The sequence below is a fragment of the Narcine bancroftii genome, chromosome 1 (assembly GCF_036971445.1).
Source record: "Narcine bancroftii isolate sNarBan1 chromosome 1, sNarBan1.hap1, whole genome shotgun sequence".
NCBI classification, from domain to species: domain Eukaryota; kingdom Metazoa; phylum Chordata; class Chondrichthyes; order Torpediniformes; family Narcinidae; genus Narcine; species Narcine bancroftii.
In genome coordinates, this window is record NC_091469.1 from 332,279,777 (window position 1) to 332,299,962 (window position 20,186).

The 20,186-nt window shown below is 39.1% G+C and overlaps 1 protein-coding gene across 13 annotated transcripts in view; it reads left to right on the forward strand.

Annotated features, from left to right (window-relative positions):
* Positions 1-20,186, forward strand: part of ulk4 (unc-51 like kinase 4) — a 655,266-nt gene that overhangs the window by 64,487 nt on the left and 570,593 nt on the right. For 11 of the 13 annotated variants that reach the window (XR_011348088.1, XM_069908808.1, XM_069908860.1 and 8 more), the window contains exon 12: positions 15,919-15,997. Coding sequence is in view for 12 of the 13 variants with exons in the window: in XM_069908808.1 (XP_069764909.1) it covers positions 15,919-15,997 (79 nt within the window). In the remaining variant the exon portion in view is untranslated. The remainder of the gene's footprint in view (positions 1-15,918; positions 15,998-20,186) is intronic. The other 2 variants (XM_069908822.1, XM_069908837.1) reach the window with 1 other exon arrangement.

The window sequence follows — 20,186 nt, forward strand, 5'->3', positions numbered from 1 at the left end:
TTAGTTGTACCTAATTGACTTGTTATGTGCATGGCTTCATAACTCCAAAGGAAATGGGCCAATGACAATTTTTCTCAAGCAAAATATTTCAGTAACAATTGGGTCTAGAGCAGTGATTCTCAACTTTCCTTTCCTACTCACACACCTTAAGCAATCGCTTACTAATCACAGAGCACCGATGGCATAGGGATTACTTAAAGTGGTATGTGAGTGGAAAGAAAAAGGTTGAGAACCACTGATTTAGTCCATTGTCTGCACCAGAAACATCTTTTGAGTTCCATTATCTCTCTTATTTCCTTGTAACAATTCGTCTCTCATGCCCATCAAGTTCTCCCTGATTTCTCTCCCCACCCCATTATCTATGCCAAAGGTGCTTTATAGTAACCAAATTACCTTCCAACCAGCACTTATTTGATATGTGGAAGGAAACTGCAACTCCCAAGAGGAAAAGTTAAGTTTCAAAGAATAGGAAAAATCCACAAAATTAGGACCAGAGGCCAGTGTCAGGTTTGAGTTGCAAGAGGCAACCCATCCTCTAGTCAATCCACAGGGCCATAAAAGCAGCAGAGAGGATCACGGGGTGACCCTCCCATCCCCCACTCCACCTCCCCCCATCAATATGATATACCAGGATCATTGTCTGAAGAAGGCTTGTAAAATCAGGGAGACCCCTCCCACCCTGCGAACAGCATTTTCCAGCTACCCCAGTCGCGTAGGAGATACAAGAGTATCAGAGCCAGAATCACCAAGCTGAGAAACAGCTTCTGTCCATGGACAGTGAGACTGCTGAATGACTGCTTAAAAAATGTCCCAGTGACTCTACAATTTATTAATAATATTTATTTTAATATGTATATGGGTTCTGTGTATATGTAGAATTTGTATGTTAAATTTCTATGTGTGTTTGCAGTTTTGCACTGTAGACCTGAGAACACTTTCATTAGGTTGTACAGATACATTTGGATGATAAATAAACTTGAAATTGAATTCCTCCAGAAGGTAGTAAATTCTGGTCAAGTTGCACTTCAAGTTTATTATTATCAGGGAGTCTGTGATGCAGCAAAGCTAGATAGACGCTGGCCTCGGGGCTCTCCAAACAAATTCTTTTTAAAGCTTTCAAAAACATCCAAACCCACTTTTAATTTGGTCGTACAGCTGCATTATGGACCGGAGATTAAAATTAAACAAGTAGATACAGCTAGTGAGCAAATTCCAACATCTGCAGAGAAAACTATTCCCAGGGCTGGCTGCCAAGAGGTTCATACAATGGTGATGACACAGGAACATCTGAGGAGAGGAGACTCACTTATCCTTCAAGAGATAAGAAAAGGTAATCAAACCCTTTCCAGTAAACTTGACTCTAAAACTGCAAAAATTAATCAGTCTATTTCTGGACTGAAAGCTATGCTGGATAAGCTGAGTTCCTGTGTAGCTGAGACGGAGGAGTATGTTGGTTTGGTAGAGCTGGGCTGTTGTGTTATCAAGTTGAGGAAAGAATATTACTTTTTAGTGGAGAAAGTTGACCAGCTGGAAAATGACAGCCGTTGCAACAACATACGTGTTATTAATCTTCAGGAAGGCTGCAAGAGAAATGACCCTGTAAATATTTTTTTTACTAATTGGTCCCAACCATCTTGGGATAAGAGCATTTTATCGAGCCCATGATAATAGAGTGAGCGCATTGGGCTCTTGCACCCGTTCACCTACAGACCAGAGACCAAGATGTGTTCTGATATGCTTGCTCAAATATCAAGACTGGGAAAAAATCCTACGTATCGCCACATGGTGGTCCAGAAAGATAAGGGTCCCGTCATGTATGATGATAAGCCTCTGATGCTTTTTTCCCAATTTGAGTTCCAGCTTAATGAAATGCAGGAAGGAATATGACCAAGTTCATAAGGAGCTTTGATCTAAGGCTATTCCATTTGGCCTACTTCATGGTGCAACACTGAGGATCATGTTCCCAGAGGAAGGGAGAGGATTTTTTAAAAACCTAAGGAAGCAGCAGTGTTCTTGTGTGACTTTATAGGAGAAAAATACAGATGAAAATAAATGGATGAAAACTGGACAGACAATTGTAGTTTTTACGAGCTCCCATGGTTATATGCTTAAAACTGTTGTCACTCTTGTTATGTTAAAGATGTTCTTGATAATGTAAGTGATGACAACATTCTCAGTTAACATTTCAGCTTAAATTGATTAATTTCTGTAGTAATAATTTTTGAAATGGATGTTTTCAAAATTCATAGTTTCATTTTAAAATGGATATTTTTGTATGGTAATTCATGTTTTCAGAGAGAGCCCTACTGATACGTCGCAGACTAGCAGCAATGGAAATTCACCAGGAAGTGTTATTGTTTACTTTTAAAACACTATATTTATTAATAACTACTAATGATATAAGACATTACTCAAATCAAACCCAATTCTGTGTGTGTGTTACCAAAACCATACAGCTTAGGCACACTTCTGCAAAGTAATTCCTAAGTTCAGTCTTAGAAATCCATTGTCGAAATCCAGACTTTTGAACTGATGCACTGAAGTAATCGTGAAGGAGATGGGAGAGACTGAGTGATCAGACTGCCGAAAACTCATGAATCCTTATCGAGTTTATTCCAGTGAAATATCCTTTTGTACGAATGGTTGTCACAACTCTCCTTTTCTTGTGTAGGGGAAACGAAACACATGTCTTTCACACTTTTAAATTTATACGTACTTAACTATGATGATGAATCTTTTATTCAGGATATTTTTCTCAAGGTATCAGGGGAGTGACACAATATACTTGTGGGGATGACTTTGATTTTTGCTTGGATTCTGTTCTGAATAAATCAACAGTATATAAAATAAAAGTGGCCAGAACTCCCTTAACTTTTATGAAAGATTTAAATTTGACAGATTGAACTGGGGACTATTCTTTCTATTCCTGCCCCCATAATGCTCATACTAGGATTGACCTCTGTTGTTAACACAACTAATTAATAGAACATTAAGGTTCTAGATAAGTATTCAGATTCTATCAGATCATTCACCTTTGATCCTGCCTATTTTGATGCCAGATAAACCAACTAATTAACATAGATGCGTTTGAACCCCATCCTTCAAATATCAGAGTTTTGTAAGTTTATTAGGGACCAGATAAAGTTTTTTTTTAAATTTTATTTTTCACACTATGAACCATATTAACCAAAATACACACAAATATTTCCCCCTTGAATATACACAGTCATTTTCTCCCCTTTTTCCCTCCTTCCTCCTTCCCAGCCCCCTCCCAACCCATTAAACGTTCAACATACAATGAAAATAAACAAGAAAATTGTGTCATCTACTTTTACACACGGGGTCAGTTCATTTCGTCTTCTTATTCTATCATTTTAGGGGGTGGAGGTCCATGGTAGGCCCTCTCTGTTGTGTTCCATGTTCGGTTCCCAAATTTGTTCGAATAATGTGACTTCATTTTTTAAATTATATGTTATTTTTTCCAGTGGAATACATTTATTCATTTCTATGTACCATTGCTGTACTCTCAGGCTCTCTTCTGATTTTCAGGTTGACATTATACATTTTTTTGCTACAGCTAAGGCCATCATAAATCTTCTTTGTGCTTCATCCAGTTTGAGGCCTAATTCTTTAGTTCTTATATTACTTAGAAGAAAGATCTCTGGATTTTTTGATATGTTGCTTTTCGTGATTTTATTTAATACCTGATTTAGATCTTCCCAAAACTTTTCCACTTTCTCACATGTCCAAATTGCATGTACTGTTGTTCCTGTTTCCTTCTTACAGCGAAAACAACTATCTGATATTGTTGGATCCCATTTATTTAACTTTTGGGGCATGATATATAGCCTGTGTAACCAATTATATTGTATCATGCGTAACCTCGTGTTTACTGTATTTCTCGCAGTTCCGGAGCATAGCTTTACCCATATTTCATTTTTTATCTTTATGTTTAGATCTTTACAACTTATTTCATCACATTCTTTTTCTTACATCTTGATGTACATGTTTGTTATAAATCTTTTAGTTATCATTGTGTCTGTAATCACATATTCAAAGCTGCTTCCTTCTGGTAGCCTCAGCCTGCTTCCCAATTTGTCCTTTAAGTATGTTTTCAGTTGGTGGTATGCAAATGTTGTACTGTGAGTTATTCCATATTTGTACTTTATTTGTTCAAATGATAATAAATTATTTCCCAAAAAACAATTTTCTATTCTTTTAATCCCTTTTTTCTTCTGTTCTCCAAAGGAAAGGATATCTATTGTGAAAGGGATTAGTTTATTTTACGTCAATAATAGTTTTGGTAGTTGGTAATTTGTTTTTTTCCTTTCTACATGAATCTTCTTCCAAATGTTGAGCAGATGGTGCAGTACTGGTGAACTTCTGTATTGCACCAGTTTTTCATCCCACTTATAAAGTATATGTTCTGGTACCTTCTCCCCTATTTTATCGAGCCCTAACCTGGTCCAATCTGGTTTTTCCCTTGTTTGATAAAAATCTGACAGATATCTTAATTGTGCTGCTGTATAATAATTCTTAAAGTTTGGTAGCTGTAAGCCCCCTTGTTTGTACCATTCTATTAATTTATCTAGCGCTATCCTCTGTTTACCGCCTTTCCATAAGAATTTCCTTATTATTCTCTTTAGTTCATTGAAGAATTTCTCTGTTAAGGGAATTGGTAACGATTGAAACAGGTATTGTATACTTGGGAAGATATTCATTTTAATGCAATTTACCCTTCCTATCAGTGTTTGTGGTAAATCTTTCCAATGTTCTAAGTCATCTTGTAATTTCTTCATTAATGGCTGATAATTTAATTTGTATAGATGGCCTAGATTATTATCTAGTCGAATACCTACATATTGGATTGCTTGTGTTTGCCATTTAAATGGTGATTCTTTCTTAAACTTTGTGAAATCCGCATTATTCATTGGCATCGCTTCACTTTTACTTGCGTTGATGTTGTACCCCAATATTTCTCCATATTCCTTCAATTTCTTATGTAATTCTTTTATTGATAATTCTGGTTCTGTTAAGTATACTATGATGTCATCTGCAAATAGACTGATTTGATATTCCTTCTGTTTTATTTTTATCCATTTTATTTTATTTTCTGTTCTTATCAGTTCTGCCAAGTGTTCTATAGCTAAAGCGAATAGTGAAGGAGATGGTGAACATCCCTGCCTAGTTGACCTGCTTAATTTAAATTGGTTCGATATATATCCATTTACTGTCACCTTCGCCAATGGTCCCTTATATAATGCTTTAATCCAATTAATATATTTCTCTGGTAGGTTGAACCTCTGTAGTACTATGAATAAATAATTCCATTCTCTAAAGCAACCGCCACTGTTGGCATCTTATTTCCTTGTACTGCATAGATTAAGTTAATGAACTTACAGATATTGTCTGTTGTTAGTCTTTTAATAAATCCAGTTTGATCTAGTCTTACTATTTTTGGTACACAGTTGGCCAATCTGTTTGCTAATAGTTTTGCTATTTTATAATCTGAGTTAATTAGAGATATTGGTCTGTACGATGCTGGTGTTAGTGGATCTTTCCCCGTCTTTGGTATTACTGTAATTATTGCTGTTTTACATGAATCTGGCATGTTTTGTGTTTCTTCAATCTGGTCATTACTTCCAGGAGAGGAAGAATTAGTAACTCTTTAAATGTTTTATAGAATTCTATTGGGAGCCCGTCCTCCCCAGGCATTTTATTGTTTGGTAGCTTTTTTAATATATCTTGTATTTCCTTTATTTCAAATGGTTTTATCAATTTGTTTTGTTCCTCTTCTTGCAATTTCGGTAGTTCAATTTTAGCTAGAAACTCATCTATTTTGTCTTCTTTCCCTTCATTCTCAGTTTTGTATAATTGCTTGTAGAATTCCTTGAAGTTTTCATTGATCTCTGTTGGGTTGGATGTAATTTGTTTGTCTTTTTACCTTGATGCCAATACCGTTGTTTTAGCTTGTTCTGTTTAAAGCTGCCAAGCCAGTATTTTATGCGTTTTTTCTCCTAGCTCGTAATACTTCTGCTTTATTTTCATTATGTTCTTCTCCATCTTATACGTTTCTAGTGTTTCGTATTTTATTTTTTTGTCCGCCAATTCTCTTCTTTTTGTTGTATCTTCCCTTGTTGCTAGTTCTTTTTCTGTACTTACTATTTCCCTTTCCAGCTGTTCTATTTCCTGATTGTAGTCCTTCTTTATCTTAGTTACATAACTTATTATCTGCCCTCATTGCATCCCATAATATAAATTTGTCTTTCACTGATTCCTTATTTATTTTAAAGTACATTTTAATTTGGCGCTCAATAAATTCTCTAAAATCCTGTCTTTTAAGTTGCATGGAGTTTAATCTCTATCTTTATGTTCTTGGTGGGATGACCTCCAGTTCTATTGCTAATAACAGGGGTGAGTGATCAGATAACAATCTAGCTTTGTATTCCGTTTTCCTAACTCTCCCTTGGATATGGGCTGACAACAGGAACAGGTCAATCCTTGAGTATGTTTTATGTCTACTCGAATAATATGTGGATTCCTTCTCCTTTGGGTGTTGTCTCCTCCATATATCAAAAAGTTGCATTTCCTGCATTGATTTAACCATAAATTTGGCTACTTTGTTCTTTCTGCTAGTCTTTTGTCCAGTTTTATCCATCTTTGAATCTAAATTAAGGTTAAAGTCCCCTCCTATCAATATATTCCCCTGCATATCTACAATCTTCAAAAAAATATCTTGCATAAACTTTTGATCCTCTTCATTATATGCATATATATTGACCAAATTCCAGAGTTCTGAATATATCTGACATTTTAACATTTTTTCTCCCTGCTGGATCTATTATTTCCTCCTCTATTTTGATTGGTACATTTTTATTGATTAATATAGTTACTCTTCTTGCTTTTGAGTTATATGATCCTGCCATTACTTGCCCTACCCAGTCTCTCCTTAATTTATTGTGTTCCACTTCAGTTAGATGCGTTTCCTGCACGAATGCTACATCTATTTTTTCTTTTTTCAGTAAATTTAATAGCCTCTTCCTTTTGATTTGGTTATGTATTCCATTAATATTTATAGTCATATGGTTCAACATGGCCATTTCATACTTTGTTTACATCTCATTTCCACTTCCTCACCACCACCTTTCCCCTTTTCCCCATTTCCATTTCTCAGTTTTCTTTTTTTGAATGCACTGTATGACAACACTTCTAAAACATAAAATATTTCAACCATTCCCACATCTATAATTCCCTTAACCCCAAGTGTCCCTCCCCTCTCTGAGTTGCCCCATGTCCTTTGCTGCGCAACCATAACTCCCCTCTCCATTTGGACTGCGAACCCGTTCGCAAGTGTCAACTGATTTCGCAGTGACTGTTATTCTCTCCCACCCAACCCCCTCCAGAAAATCTTCACATTACAACAAAGCTCCCCCTCTTTTCTTCTCTTTTTTTCTTTTCATCTATTTATTTATTATTTTTTTTACCTGTCTTTTTTCCCCCTTCTTCCTTACTTCTTTAAATGTAGTTTGTCATTGTTCTTTGTTCTTGTTACATCTCTTCATTTCTCTTTCTGTCTTGCAGGCGTTCTGCAAATTCTCGTGCTTTCTCAGGATCCGAGAACAGTCCGTTTTGCTGCCCCGGGATAACTATTTTAAGCACCGCTGGATAGCTTAACATGAGTTTATAGCCTTTCTTCCATTTTGCTGATCAATTTTGCTGCTTTAAACTCTTTCCTTTTCTTTAGGAGCTCAAAACTTATATCTGGATGGAAAAAAAATTTTTGACCTTTGTATTCAGTGGTTTTTTGTCTTCTCTAATTTTATTCCTTGCCTTCTCCAATATATTTTTTCTTGTCTTGTATCTCAGGATTTTAACTAAAACGGATCTTGGTGTTTGTTGTGACTGTGTTTTCGGGGCTAATGTTCTGTGTGCCCTTTCTATTTCCATTCCTTCCTGCATTTCTGGCATTCCCAGGACTTTTGGGATCCATTCTTTTATAAATTCTTTCATGTCTTTGCCTTCTTCATCTTCCTTAAGGTCCACTATCTTTATATTGTTTCGCCTACTATAGTTTTTCATTATATCCTTCTTCTGAGTTAAGAACTCCTGTGTTCCTTTAACTTATTTGTCACTTTCTTCGAATTGTCTTTTTAAGTCATTCACTTCCATTTCTACCGCCATTACACGTTCTTCCACATTTTCTAATCTTTTCCCTACATCTGTTATGACCAGCTGTATTCTACTCACTTTTTCTTCTGTACTTTTCATTTTTCTTTTCATTTCACTAAATTCTAGTGTCAGCCATTCTTTTAATGCTTTCATTTGTTCTTGAAATTTTTTTTATCTATGTACTGTCCATTCATTTTACCTCCTATTCCTCTGTGCAAAGCTTGGTGTTCTTCTTCTGTGTCTGCTCTTGGATTTGTGTCTTCTACTTCTCTTCCTTGTATCTGTGTCTTTTCTGACTTTCTTGTTGAGCTGCTTGTCTCAGTTTGTTGGGTATTTTTTTTTCCATGGTTTCTTGATGTTTGTCCTCTTCTGGGCTGGTTATCTGTTGTGTCTCTAGTTTCCTTTTTTCTTTCTCACCCCTCCTGTTCCCGTTGCTTTCTTTATCTTCCAGCTGTGGCCCTGCTGTCGGGCCTTTCTCAGCTGTTCGTGCTGTGGAGTTCCACTCCACAGCTGGTTCCCCATCCCGTCGGTGTTCTCCTTGTCATGCGCAGTTGTGCACCCCTGTTTGGCTCCGTGAGCCATTTTTGTAGTCCTGCGGTCGATGGGTCGCGACCCTGCGGGGTCTCCACTAACCTCGGGGAGTGCACTCCTCTTTCCATGGTGGGTCCCTACTTTTTCGTGCAGGTAAGGCCTTCATTTTTCTCTTCCGGCATTCTTCTTTTTTTCTTCCCGTTGTTTTTGGCTTTTCTTTCTTAAGTTGTGATTTGTGTGTCTGGGGCTTTGCTTTTTCTTCACTTTTTTCCTTCTTTTCTGGAGAGGGCTGGTATTCTCCTACCGGCCACTACTCCATCACATGACTCCTCCATAAAGTTATTTTTGTAACCAAACTCTGCCACCTCTCCCAATAGTTTTATATTATGGGGCATTATTTAAGCAGACAAATAAATGTATTCAGAATAAATAGATGGCAGAAATAGAAGAACTAGGAAACAAAAATTAGAAAAAAATATAATTCCAATGTAATTCCAAGGAATTATATCAATTGCTTTTAAACAAAAAGCTAAAATAAAATACGTCGCACACTTATAGAATTATAAAAAAAAATCATTTTAAGAACTAAATAAAGATATTATAAATTGGGAAAGAAGCCACACAAAGTCTTGTCCTGGCACCTGAGAAAAGGTAATTAACGCAATTCAAATGAAACAAGTTCAGTCTCATATAATCCAATTAATTACACACTTAAACAGTTTAATACAAATTTATATTCATTGGAATTGCCAGAAGACCTGACTAAGATTGATGATTTTCTTGTCCACTGTTCAATTCCCAAAACTTGGCCAAGAAGATCCAATAAATTTGGATCTTCCCTTTACTCAAAAAGAAATTGAAAAGGCCCTAGGCTCACTACAATCTAATTAATTACCATGGAAAGATGGTTTTCCTCCTGAATTTTAAAGAGAATTTAAGGATTTACTCATCCCTCTCATAATTAATGTAATTAATTTAGCATCTAAAACTCAAACTCTCCCCGAATCATTCTCTACTGTCACAATCACTGTGATTTTTTTTTTTAAAAAGAGACCCTTTAAGGTGCTTTTCACTTTGGCCCATTTCATTATTAAATTCAGACTATAAATTGATCTGAAACATCTGTCAGCTAAAAATTTATGTAAGCTCTTTAATATTATTCACCTAGCAAAATCTAAGACTGAGCCTAGTATTGCTGTAGCTTTAGATGCTGAAAAGACCTTTGGTAGGCTGGAATGGCCATATTTATGGCCAAGTTTGGTCAGTTGTTAATTAACTGGGTAAAAACCCTCTATCATAACCCCCAGGCCAAAATTATCACTAATGGACAGATTTAAAAAAATATATATAAATGTAGAACACACAAATAAAGCACATAATGAAAAATAATTCAAATCGATACAAATACATGTGCCATATATAAAAAAAAGCTAAGAAAACCTCCCTATATACCACCCCCTTTCCCTTTTATTTCCTATAAAGAAAGAAAAGGAGAATAAGAAAGGGACCTCTACAGGGGTACCTATAACTTTAAAGTTTCTTCTAATATACTGAGACCTTGAGGAGAAATGAATTTCTGATATTAAATATTAACACTCATATTTTGTAAATAATGGCTTCATATCTTCCAAATTATATAATATTTGTCTCTTAAATTATAAGTAATTTTCTCAAGTGGTATACAACTCGAGCCTTTAGCATGCCATTTTTCTTTATCCAGATCCGTGTCAGACTTCCAAGTTATGGCAACACATTTTCTTGCTATTGCTAAAGAAATTTGAAAGAACTTCTTTTGATTATATATTCAATTTCAGCTTAGGTTCAATATTTTTAATATCACTCATTAAAAATAAAATTGGATCCTGTGTGAATTTAATTCCCAATATTCATAAATGGATAGATCTTGACAGCGTTTCCCTTGAGTAGATTGAGTCAACAGGGCTCTCCTTTGCCCCAGGACTCTTTGTCTTGGCTATTGAGCTCTTAGCTGAAGCAATTAGACAGGATCCTGATATAAAGGGTTTCAAAGTAGATCAGACAAATCATAAAATTAACCTTATGGCAGATGTTGTAATTTTGTACTTCACAGAATTGCAGACTATTAAATGCTTTCAAGAAATAAGGTGAACTGGGGAAAAAAGTGAAATTATTCCATTAACAAGTTTTGATTATACTGAGTATCAGTGAACAAGACCTTGTAAGCAGCTTCCGAATAGTATAAAATATTTTGGAATAACTAGATAATGACCTTAAAAATTTGTATAAACTTGATTACCTCCAGTGTTTAGAAGAAATGAAGAGGATCTACGTGGGTAGATGAGTTTGCTCATTATTCCAATTGGCAGGGTCAACTGTGTGAAAATGAATACATTACTGAGGTTCCAGTCCTTGTCCATTCCACCTCCCCAAACTTTCATTAAAACCCTAAACAAACATGTTGGACAATTTGTGTTTCTTTGGCTTGGCTTCGCGGACGAAGATTTATGGAGGGGGTAAAAAGTCCACGTCAGCTGCAGGCTCGTTTGTGGCTGACAAGTCCGATGCGGGACAGGCAGACATGATTGCAGCGGTTGCAAGGGAAAATTGGTTGGTTGGGGTTGGGTGTTGGGTTTTTCCTCCTTTGCCTTTTGTCAGTGAGGTGGGCTCTGCGGTCTTCTTCAAAGGAGGTTGCTGCCCGCCAAACTGTGAGGCGCCAAGATGCACGGTTTGAGGCGTTATCAGCCCACTGTCGGTGGTCAATGTGGCAGGCACCAAGAGATTTCTTAAGGCAGTCCTTGTACCTTTTCTTTGGTGCACCTCTGTCACGGTGGCCAGTGGAGAGCTCGCCATATAACACGATCTTGGGAAGGCGATGGTCCTCCATTCTGGAGACGTGACCCATCCAGCGCAGCTGGATCTTCAGCAGCGTGGACTCGATGCTGTCGACCTCTGCCATCTCGAGTACTTCGACGTTAGGGGTGTAAGCGCTCCAATGGATGTTGAGGATGGAGCGGAGACAACGCTGGTGGAAGCGTTCTAGGAGCCGTAGGTGGTGCCGGTAGAGGACCCATGATTCGGAGCCGAACAGGAGTGTGGGTATGACAACGGCTCTGTATACGCTTATCTTTGTGAGGTTTTTCAGTTGGTTGTTTTTCCAGACTCTTTTGTGTAGTCTTCCAAAGGCGCTATTTGCCTTGGCGAGTCTGTTGTCTATCTCATTGTCGATCCTTGCATCTGATGAAATGGTGCAGCCGAAATAGGTAAACTGGTTGACCGTTTTGAGTTTTGTGTGCCCGATGGAGATGTGGGGGGGCTGGTAGTCATGGTGGGGAGCTGGCTGATGGAGAACCTCAGTTTTCTTCAGGCTGACTTCCAGGCCAAACATTTTGGCAGTTTCCGCAAAGCAGGACGTCAAGCGCTGAAGAGCTGGCTCTGAATGGGCAACTAAAGCGGCATCATCTGCAAAGAGTAGTTCACGGACAAGTTTCTCTTGTGTCTTGGTGTGAGCTTGCAGGCGCCTCAGATTGAAGAGACTGCCATCCGTGCGGTACCGGATGTAAACAGCGTCTTCATTGTTGGGGTTTTTCATGGCTTGGTTCAGCATCATGCTGAAGAAGATTGAAAAGAGGGTTGGTGCGAGAACACATCCTTGCTTCACGCCATTGTTAATGGAGAATTCCATACAATTTGTATGGAATTGTAAAATGCCCAAAGTATCTGTGGAAAAATTAATGTGATTATAGATTAGGGGGCCTTCGATTATCCAGTTTTAAAAATTATTATTTGGCAGCTCATGTGATTTATTTCATCCTTTTTGGACAGTGATTGTGTCCCCTCCTAGATACAAATGGGATTCCACTCCCTAAGAGAAAAGATATTCAATGATTTTATTTATAAATGGAACTCCAGGATGATATTGAACAGGACAGATAATCCTATTTTAAAGCATTTGATTAAAATATGTAGCTCTGACTGTGGTCAAGAAGTGTATAGCAATCACTTGGAAATCCAACTCTCCCCTTATTGCTGACTTACGTACTTGTATACCCATGGAGAAAATTTATTATAACTTGAAGAATAAATATGATACATTGATTAAGATATGGCAAACGCACTTGGATTTTGTAGGGGTCCAATTATAAATTTGACTCTTCAATGTATGTAGCAATGTGATATCCCCTCCCCAAAATTATGAAAAATGGGAGCTCTGACGATATGTGAAGTTATATTTTTGTATTTGTAGGAGGGGAGAGGGAGGGGTTGGTAAATTTTGTAAATGTTTAATATACTTGATGTATATAAAAATTTAAAGATTGTGTAAATATATTTATGGAAAATAAAATATTTAAAAGAAAATATGGTGTGAGATTCATGGAAGTTTTGGACTGAAAATGGGAACTGTCACTAAAAACACCTCTGAGACAAAATGAATTCATACCCATGACTTTAAACAGCAAGATTTTGGAGATTTGGCATCATAAAAGGATCCAACATTTGGAAGACTTAAGAAAAAGGACTTTTTATGTCATTTGAACAATTGAAGAGGAAATACGACTTGTCCAGCAAGTCCTCCTTCTTTTACCTTCAGTTAAGATCTTTTCTTAAAACCAACCTGGACCCTGAAATGATGGTACCTATACTTACTGATGTGGAGAAACTACTTCATGAGGAAAATGTAAGCAAATTTATTTCCAAAATGTATTCCTTACTGCTGAACGAGGGCCCAAAGCCAGGTTTGCACAAATCTCAAGTGAGATGGGAATCAGATTTGAACATAACAATTGATGAACAGCTCTGGTCATATTTATGTCAAGGAAGTTTGTCGGCTACCATTAATTCACTATAATTTCCTCCAACTGTACCTCACTCCACAGAAACGATATAAATATCAACCTGATTTGTCAGAAATGTGATAAAGAGGTCTGCTCCTTTTTGCACTCTACCTGGCTCTGTACAAAGGTTAGGCTCTTTTGGTATGATCTCTGTTACACCTTGACTAAGATCACTGGAGTCACCTTCCCATTAGATCCTGAGCTTGCTTACTGGGGAATTTCACGAGTGTCAGTAAATCTTTAACTAATTTCCAAATTAAATTTATAGAAATCGCTTCATGTGTGGCCAGGAAATGCATAACAGTGACATGGAAAGCTGATTCCCCTCTCCTTATTGAAAGATGGTCTTTGAAAATGAACTGTTGTATTCCTCTTGAAAAGGACATATAATCTTAGAAAAGGATGCAACACCTTTCTGAAAATTTGGCAGCTTTACCTAGAATAGATAGATGCTTCGTTGATGCCACCATAGGGATGTGATCATTTATAGTTAGCCAGAAGGCCTTGTTTTCTTTTTAAATATTTTTATTAATTTCAAATATAAATATGCATATACAAAACATTTATGGAATGCATAATATTAATAACAAATGATAAATTTGATAACTCAAGCTATAAAACACATAACCATAATTCAAAATTATAGTAAAAATTAAAAAAACCTCCATTTATAGCATGATTCGAAACCCTATTCCCTAACCCAAAGTGTATGACTAAAGAAAATTTGTGCTATGCTTATAGAATAATATGGCAAATGTAAAAAAAAATTAAAATAATATGTCTATGAAAGTAATTAAAGAATATTAGAACCTTTTAGTTTTGAATTATTAATTGAATAAAGTATCTTCTAAATTTAAGCAGGAAATTATGTGCCTGAGCCATTGAGCATGAGTGGGCTGGCAGCATTCTCCATCTAAACAGTTTTGCACTTCTACCCAGGAGAAATGCGAAAGACAGAATATGACACTTAATTGGAGTTAGAGGAATATCATCTTCTCCAGTTGTGCCAAAAAGAGCAATCAGAAGATGGGGCTCCAATCCTCCAGGAAAAGGCCTCTTTAAAGGATATAACCCTGTGTTAGTACCATATTGCTGTGTTTCACTGTATGCACTAATGGTTTTTTTCTTTTTTTCTTTGTTTAATTTGGTTTATCTAGAAAGAGTAGGGAAGTTTTTTTGTGTTCTTTATAATTGTTAAATATATTAAAAAATGAAAATAAAATGTAATAAAATTTTTTTAAATTATTATCTGACTGTACATAGATAACCAGACAAAACAGCATTTTTTTCAACCACGGTGCAGACACATGCACATACACATATGCATAAAGATGTAATAAAAAAAATAAAAATATTTAAATTTTTTGGAATTACTTACTCGATTACAGGATATCGTTCAATCTCACATTTTGCTGGAAGAAGCTCTATCTCAGCCTGGCAGTCCTGATTTTGATGTTCCTGTCCTCCTTCCTGATGGTAGTAGTTCAAAGATGTGCGCTGGGTGGAAAGAGTCCTCAATAATTCTTTGAGCTTTATTTAAGCAGCACTCCCGGTGATTACCATCAATAAAGGAAAGGGAGATCCTAGTAATCTTCTCGGCTGATTTGATGATCCTTTGTATTGATTTCTTGTCCGATGCTTTGCAGGTACCATCCATGCAATGATGACAGGAAATGTAGTGTTGGTGCTTAGGTTAAGGGTATAGTTTTGGGGATCACATTTGTGAGGATGCAAAGGCCTGGGAGTATTTTACCAGGTTTGGAAAATTGTGGCAGAGGAAAAGTTAAATTCTTTTCTTGAGACCAAGGAAGCTGATGGAAGAATTAATTGAAGTGCATATAAACATGAGGACCTCAATTAGAATAAGTTGAAGGATTTATTTTCCTCAGCAAAGGATTGAAAGTACACAAACTAATTGGTAGAAAGATTAGAGGGTGGTGATAAAGCATTTTTGTGCTGGGGAGGCGAGAGTTTTGGAACGTTTCCTGAAAGAGTGACAGATAGAAAATGTATCCAACTTGAATGTACTTAAAAAATGGTGGCCTGTGGGACAACATGCAAGTGGAATTAGGCTGGGTCATTTTCTCCAAACCAACATGGACGCATTGGACTGAATAGTTCCTTCTGTGTCTTACATTTTCTGTTTCTCAAGGCGATAGGCAATTTATCAACATTTTTTTGTTAAGGTATTAACTTCAGTGAGGCTTTTGCTCATTTTATTTTGATTCTTCAACCTTTTACATTTTCTTGGTCTAACTTGGATCAGACCCTTGAATGATAAAAACTGACATGATCCTGCCAAACTCTTGCTTCAGCAGTGCATGGTGCCAGTAAATGTCAAGTTGTGATTTTAAAATATGCAAAAAAGAACAAAACAAGGTTCATTTGATATTCTCTTTATTTGAAGCAGCTCCCATCCAACGTCAAGATCTACGATGAATGTTAACCAGAATGCTGCACCAAAAAGGATCCCCCTTTCAATACAGGTACTTTGAAGTCTACTTGCATGTTCTGCAATATATAGTTTTTCAATTGATTGATGCATTGTTCCATTTGTATATTCAGAATAAATGTTTTTATATTGGTATCTATTCCTCAAGCTTCCATTTGCTCTGCTTGCTTTTTGCCTGTTATCATTTGGGATCTGTTTTTGAGTTTTACTCTCTGAATGATCTGGCCCAGTTATATGCCCCCTTGCTTTGCTTGAGCATGAATTCCAGAGGTAAAGAAGCAACTGAACTCCCACATTTAAATTAAAAACAGTCTACTGGAGGGACTTAGTGGGCCGACCAGCATCAGTGGGAGAAAAAGAATGAATGACATTTCAAGTCAAAACTTTGTGTTGAGACTGGTTAAATGTAACACGGAGGCCAGTATTAAAAGGACAAGGTGGGAGAGAGACCCTGCCCAGCATGGAAATAGGAACTAGGTAGAGGTGAAATGTGACGGACAGAGACAGACATTGGCAGATACCACATAAAGGAAGATAATCACGCATAAGAGAGTGGGTGATTGGAAGACAAAGGCTGCCATTGCTGGGATATGATAAGGTAATGGAGGTCTAAAGAGAGACCAGATGGAACTGATGGGGGGGAGAGAGGAAGAGGAGAGAGTGGGGAGATGGTGGTGGAGGGGGTTGATATTAAAAAGGAGGGGGGGATGATAACATGTTGGGGAGAGAGAAAGGGGTCTATGGGAAGAGCAGAGGGGTACAGAAGAGGCTCTTTATCAGAGATTAGAAAATTGTTTGTTCATACCCTTTGGGCTTCAGACTGCCCAGACAGAATATGAGATGATGTTCCTCTTGTTTGCATTAGGCCTCACTCTGGCAGTAGAGAAGGTCCAGGACAGACAGGTCAAGGTGGGAAGGGGAAGTGAAATAGTAGCAGTTGGAAGCTTAGGGTGGCCTTAGAAGACAGAGCCTAGATGCTCTGTGAAACAATCCCTAAGTTTAGGCTTGGTCTCACCGGTGGAGGAGGTCACATCGGTATCACCGAATGTAGTCAGTGAGGTGGGAGGAGGTTCATGTGGAAGGGCTGTTTGGGACCCTAGATGGTGGTGAGGGAGGAGGTATATGAGCACTCTGCCACCAGATTTCTGAATGGACAATGAACCATAGTCACAGTTTCTCTTTATCTTCTTTTGCACCAATTTATTTATTTTTAAAATGTAATTTATAGCAATATTTGCACCTGAGATGCTGCTGCAAAGCAATGACTTTCGTGAGGTCTTTGCGCAATGTTATTTCAATACCAGCACAGTGACCTGGAATTGAATTGTGCTGTTTATAAGGAGTTTGTACGTTCTTCCCTTGACCAGTGTGGGCTTCCTCCGGATACTTCGGTTTCCTCCCATTCCCCAAAAACATACAGTGTTTGTAGGTTAATTGGGGTATTTGGGCGCTGCATGTCTGGGAAGGGCCTGTTACTAAGCTGTATGTCTAAATTTAAAAAATGTTCATGACAATAAATTGAGATTTTGATTCTGAAGTGTTGCACCTCCTGTGGCTGTAGGGGAAAGTACCAGGTGTCATGGAGAGATGGGTGCAGAGGGACGAGCAGGCAAGGGAGTCACAGAGAGAGTGATCCCTACAGAAAAGGGTGGGGAGGGGTTGATGTGTCGGGTTGTGGTATTGAGTTGCAGCTGGTGGAAATGACTAAGGATGTGCTGAATGCAATGGCTGGTGGAGTGAAAGGCGGAGTGGAGGAGGGGTGGAGCAGACTGGAAGGAATGGGGCGAACTGGAGGGGAGGGCAGAGCGGACGGGGGAGGTGTGGATGCCAAGCGAACTAGGATTCGGAGCAGAATGGAGAGTATTGAATAACCCACTGCTGCTACTATTTTACCATATTTATGTTTTCACTAAATTGGATACCTTAATGTCCAGTCATTGGTGTTTCCATTCTCTAATAGAATTAATGTCACTGGCAGCCAGAATTTTCTTTTCACTTTGTGATTGAATGAGCAATAAGCAGTGTTTATGTGTATGGAAATTTCTTCAGCTAAAAATAAGCTACTGGAAGAACTCCAAGGATGACCTGCTGAGTTCCTTTAGTAATTTGTTTGCTCCAGATTTCAGCAACTGCAATCTCTTGTTTCCCTAATTTGTCACTGAATTCTTGCTGTCAAATGGTTCCTTTCCGATTGCGTGTGCCCGAGTGCAACGGGAAGAACTGAGACAATAGGCTGTGAGCTCGTTAAGCACAACTAATTTATTTCAAGTTTTGCGCTGCAGCTTTTAAGCCCCTTGGGAGCCTGTCCCTTACATCACGGAACTCACATCACATTGACGTAAGCGCGTTGGCATTGATGCCAAGGCTAGAGGGCAAATTGGGTGGCCATGTGTCCTCATCGCTATCTGCATAGCGCCAGGGGTCATGGAAAGATGGGTGCAGAGGAATGAGCAGGCAAGGGAGTCACAGAGAGTGATCCCTACAGAAAAGGGTGGGGAGGGGTTGATGTGTCGGGTTGTGGTATTGAGTTGCAGCTGGTGGAAATGACTAAGGATGTGCTGAATGCAGTGGCTGGTGGAGTGAAAGGTGGAGTGGAGGAGGGGTGAGGCAGACTGGAAGGAGTGGGGCGAACTGGAGGGGAGGGCAGAGCGGGCGGGGGGGATGTGGTTGCCAAGCGAAGACATTGCGCTAAGACCTCACGAAAGTCATTGCTTTGCAGTAGAATCCCAGGTGCAAATATTGCTATAAATTACATTTTAAAAATAAATAAATTGGTGCAAAAGAAGATAAAGAGAAGCTGTGACTATGGTTCATTGTCCATTCAGAAATCTGGTGGCAGAGTGCTCATATACCTCGTCCCTCACCACCATCTAGGGTCCCAAACAGCCCTTCCACACGAACCTCCTCCCACTTCACTGACTACATTCGGTGCTGACTCAGATCGGTGAGACCAAGCTGCGTTCTTTAGGCTGAATGGCATGCGGAGAAAAAGAAGCTGAAGTGGGTGATGATAGTGGTCTTCTGGGTGAACGGGGATCTGGTGGTATCCCTGGCTCAGGTTGACCTTGGAACCACCTGGTCTGTACCTGAAGAGAAGGACCCACGATGCCATCTTTGCCGTGGCTGCTCTGCTGACTGTGCGTAACAAGCGGAGCTGGTTCGCTGCCTCACAACCCCCATCCCCCAAAGAACCAGCGCCGATGGTCTCACTGCGCGTTGTGGGTGAGGTCTTCTGCTTCAGTGGCCAACCCCTGTGTGCTGGAGTTGGGACCACCACCGGCTGTGACAAGGTGATCCAGGGTAAAAAGTTCTTCTTTGACCCCAATGTCAAGCCTGAAAGTGGAGGCATTCCTGTGAAGTACTTTGTAGGGTCCCTCATAGGGATGCTGAAGAGGTAGCCTGTGTCCACTACTTCGCATGAACATATACTCGCAGATGTCTAGGCCAGTGGGGTACGCAGAGGAAGGGGTTGGCAGTGTCTTGATTGCAGTGGTGGTGTGAGTGATCCCAATTTGTGTCTCAGTCTCTCCAGTACGATGGTGGTGCCACTGTCCTGCCCTTGTGGTTAAGGCAGCAAGTGAACCAAGGCTGCTAGGGGTTCACTGTAGACCATCTCTGCTGAGGAGGCTCGCAGATCGTCCTTTGGTGCTATGCAGATTGCGATGAGGACACATGGCCGTTCGTCCACCCAGTTTGGCCTCTAGCCTTGCCATCAATGCCAACTTAAGGTGGCAATGAAAGCGCTTCACTAATCCATTGGACTGGGGATGGTAGGTTGTGGTGTGGTGCAGCTGGGTGCCCAGGAGTTTGGAGAGTTCATTCCAAAGGGTGGAAGTGAATTGGGCCCCCAGTCGATTGTTATGTGCGCTGTGACTCCAAATGAGGAGACCCAGGTGGAGAGGAAGACGCATGCACAAGTGTCGGTGGTGGTGTCCACCTGGTAAATCTGTCCACCATTGCAAGAAGGTAGGTAGCTCAACCCTCGGAAACTGGCAAGGGACCCATTATGTCGAGATGGACATGTTGGAACCTGCAAATTCGTACGTCAAGCTGTTGAAGGTGGGGCTTGGTGTGCTGCTGTACATTAACAGTTTGGCAGTGCGTGTCGGTTTTTGCCCATTCTCTAACCTGTTTGCACAGCCCATGCCAGACAAACCGGGAGGATATTATCTGCACCGTCCTTCGGACGGCAAAAACTGTTCATCTCCATTGGGCAGGGATGA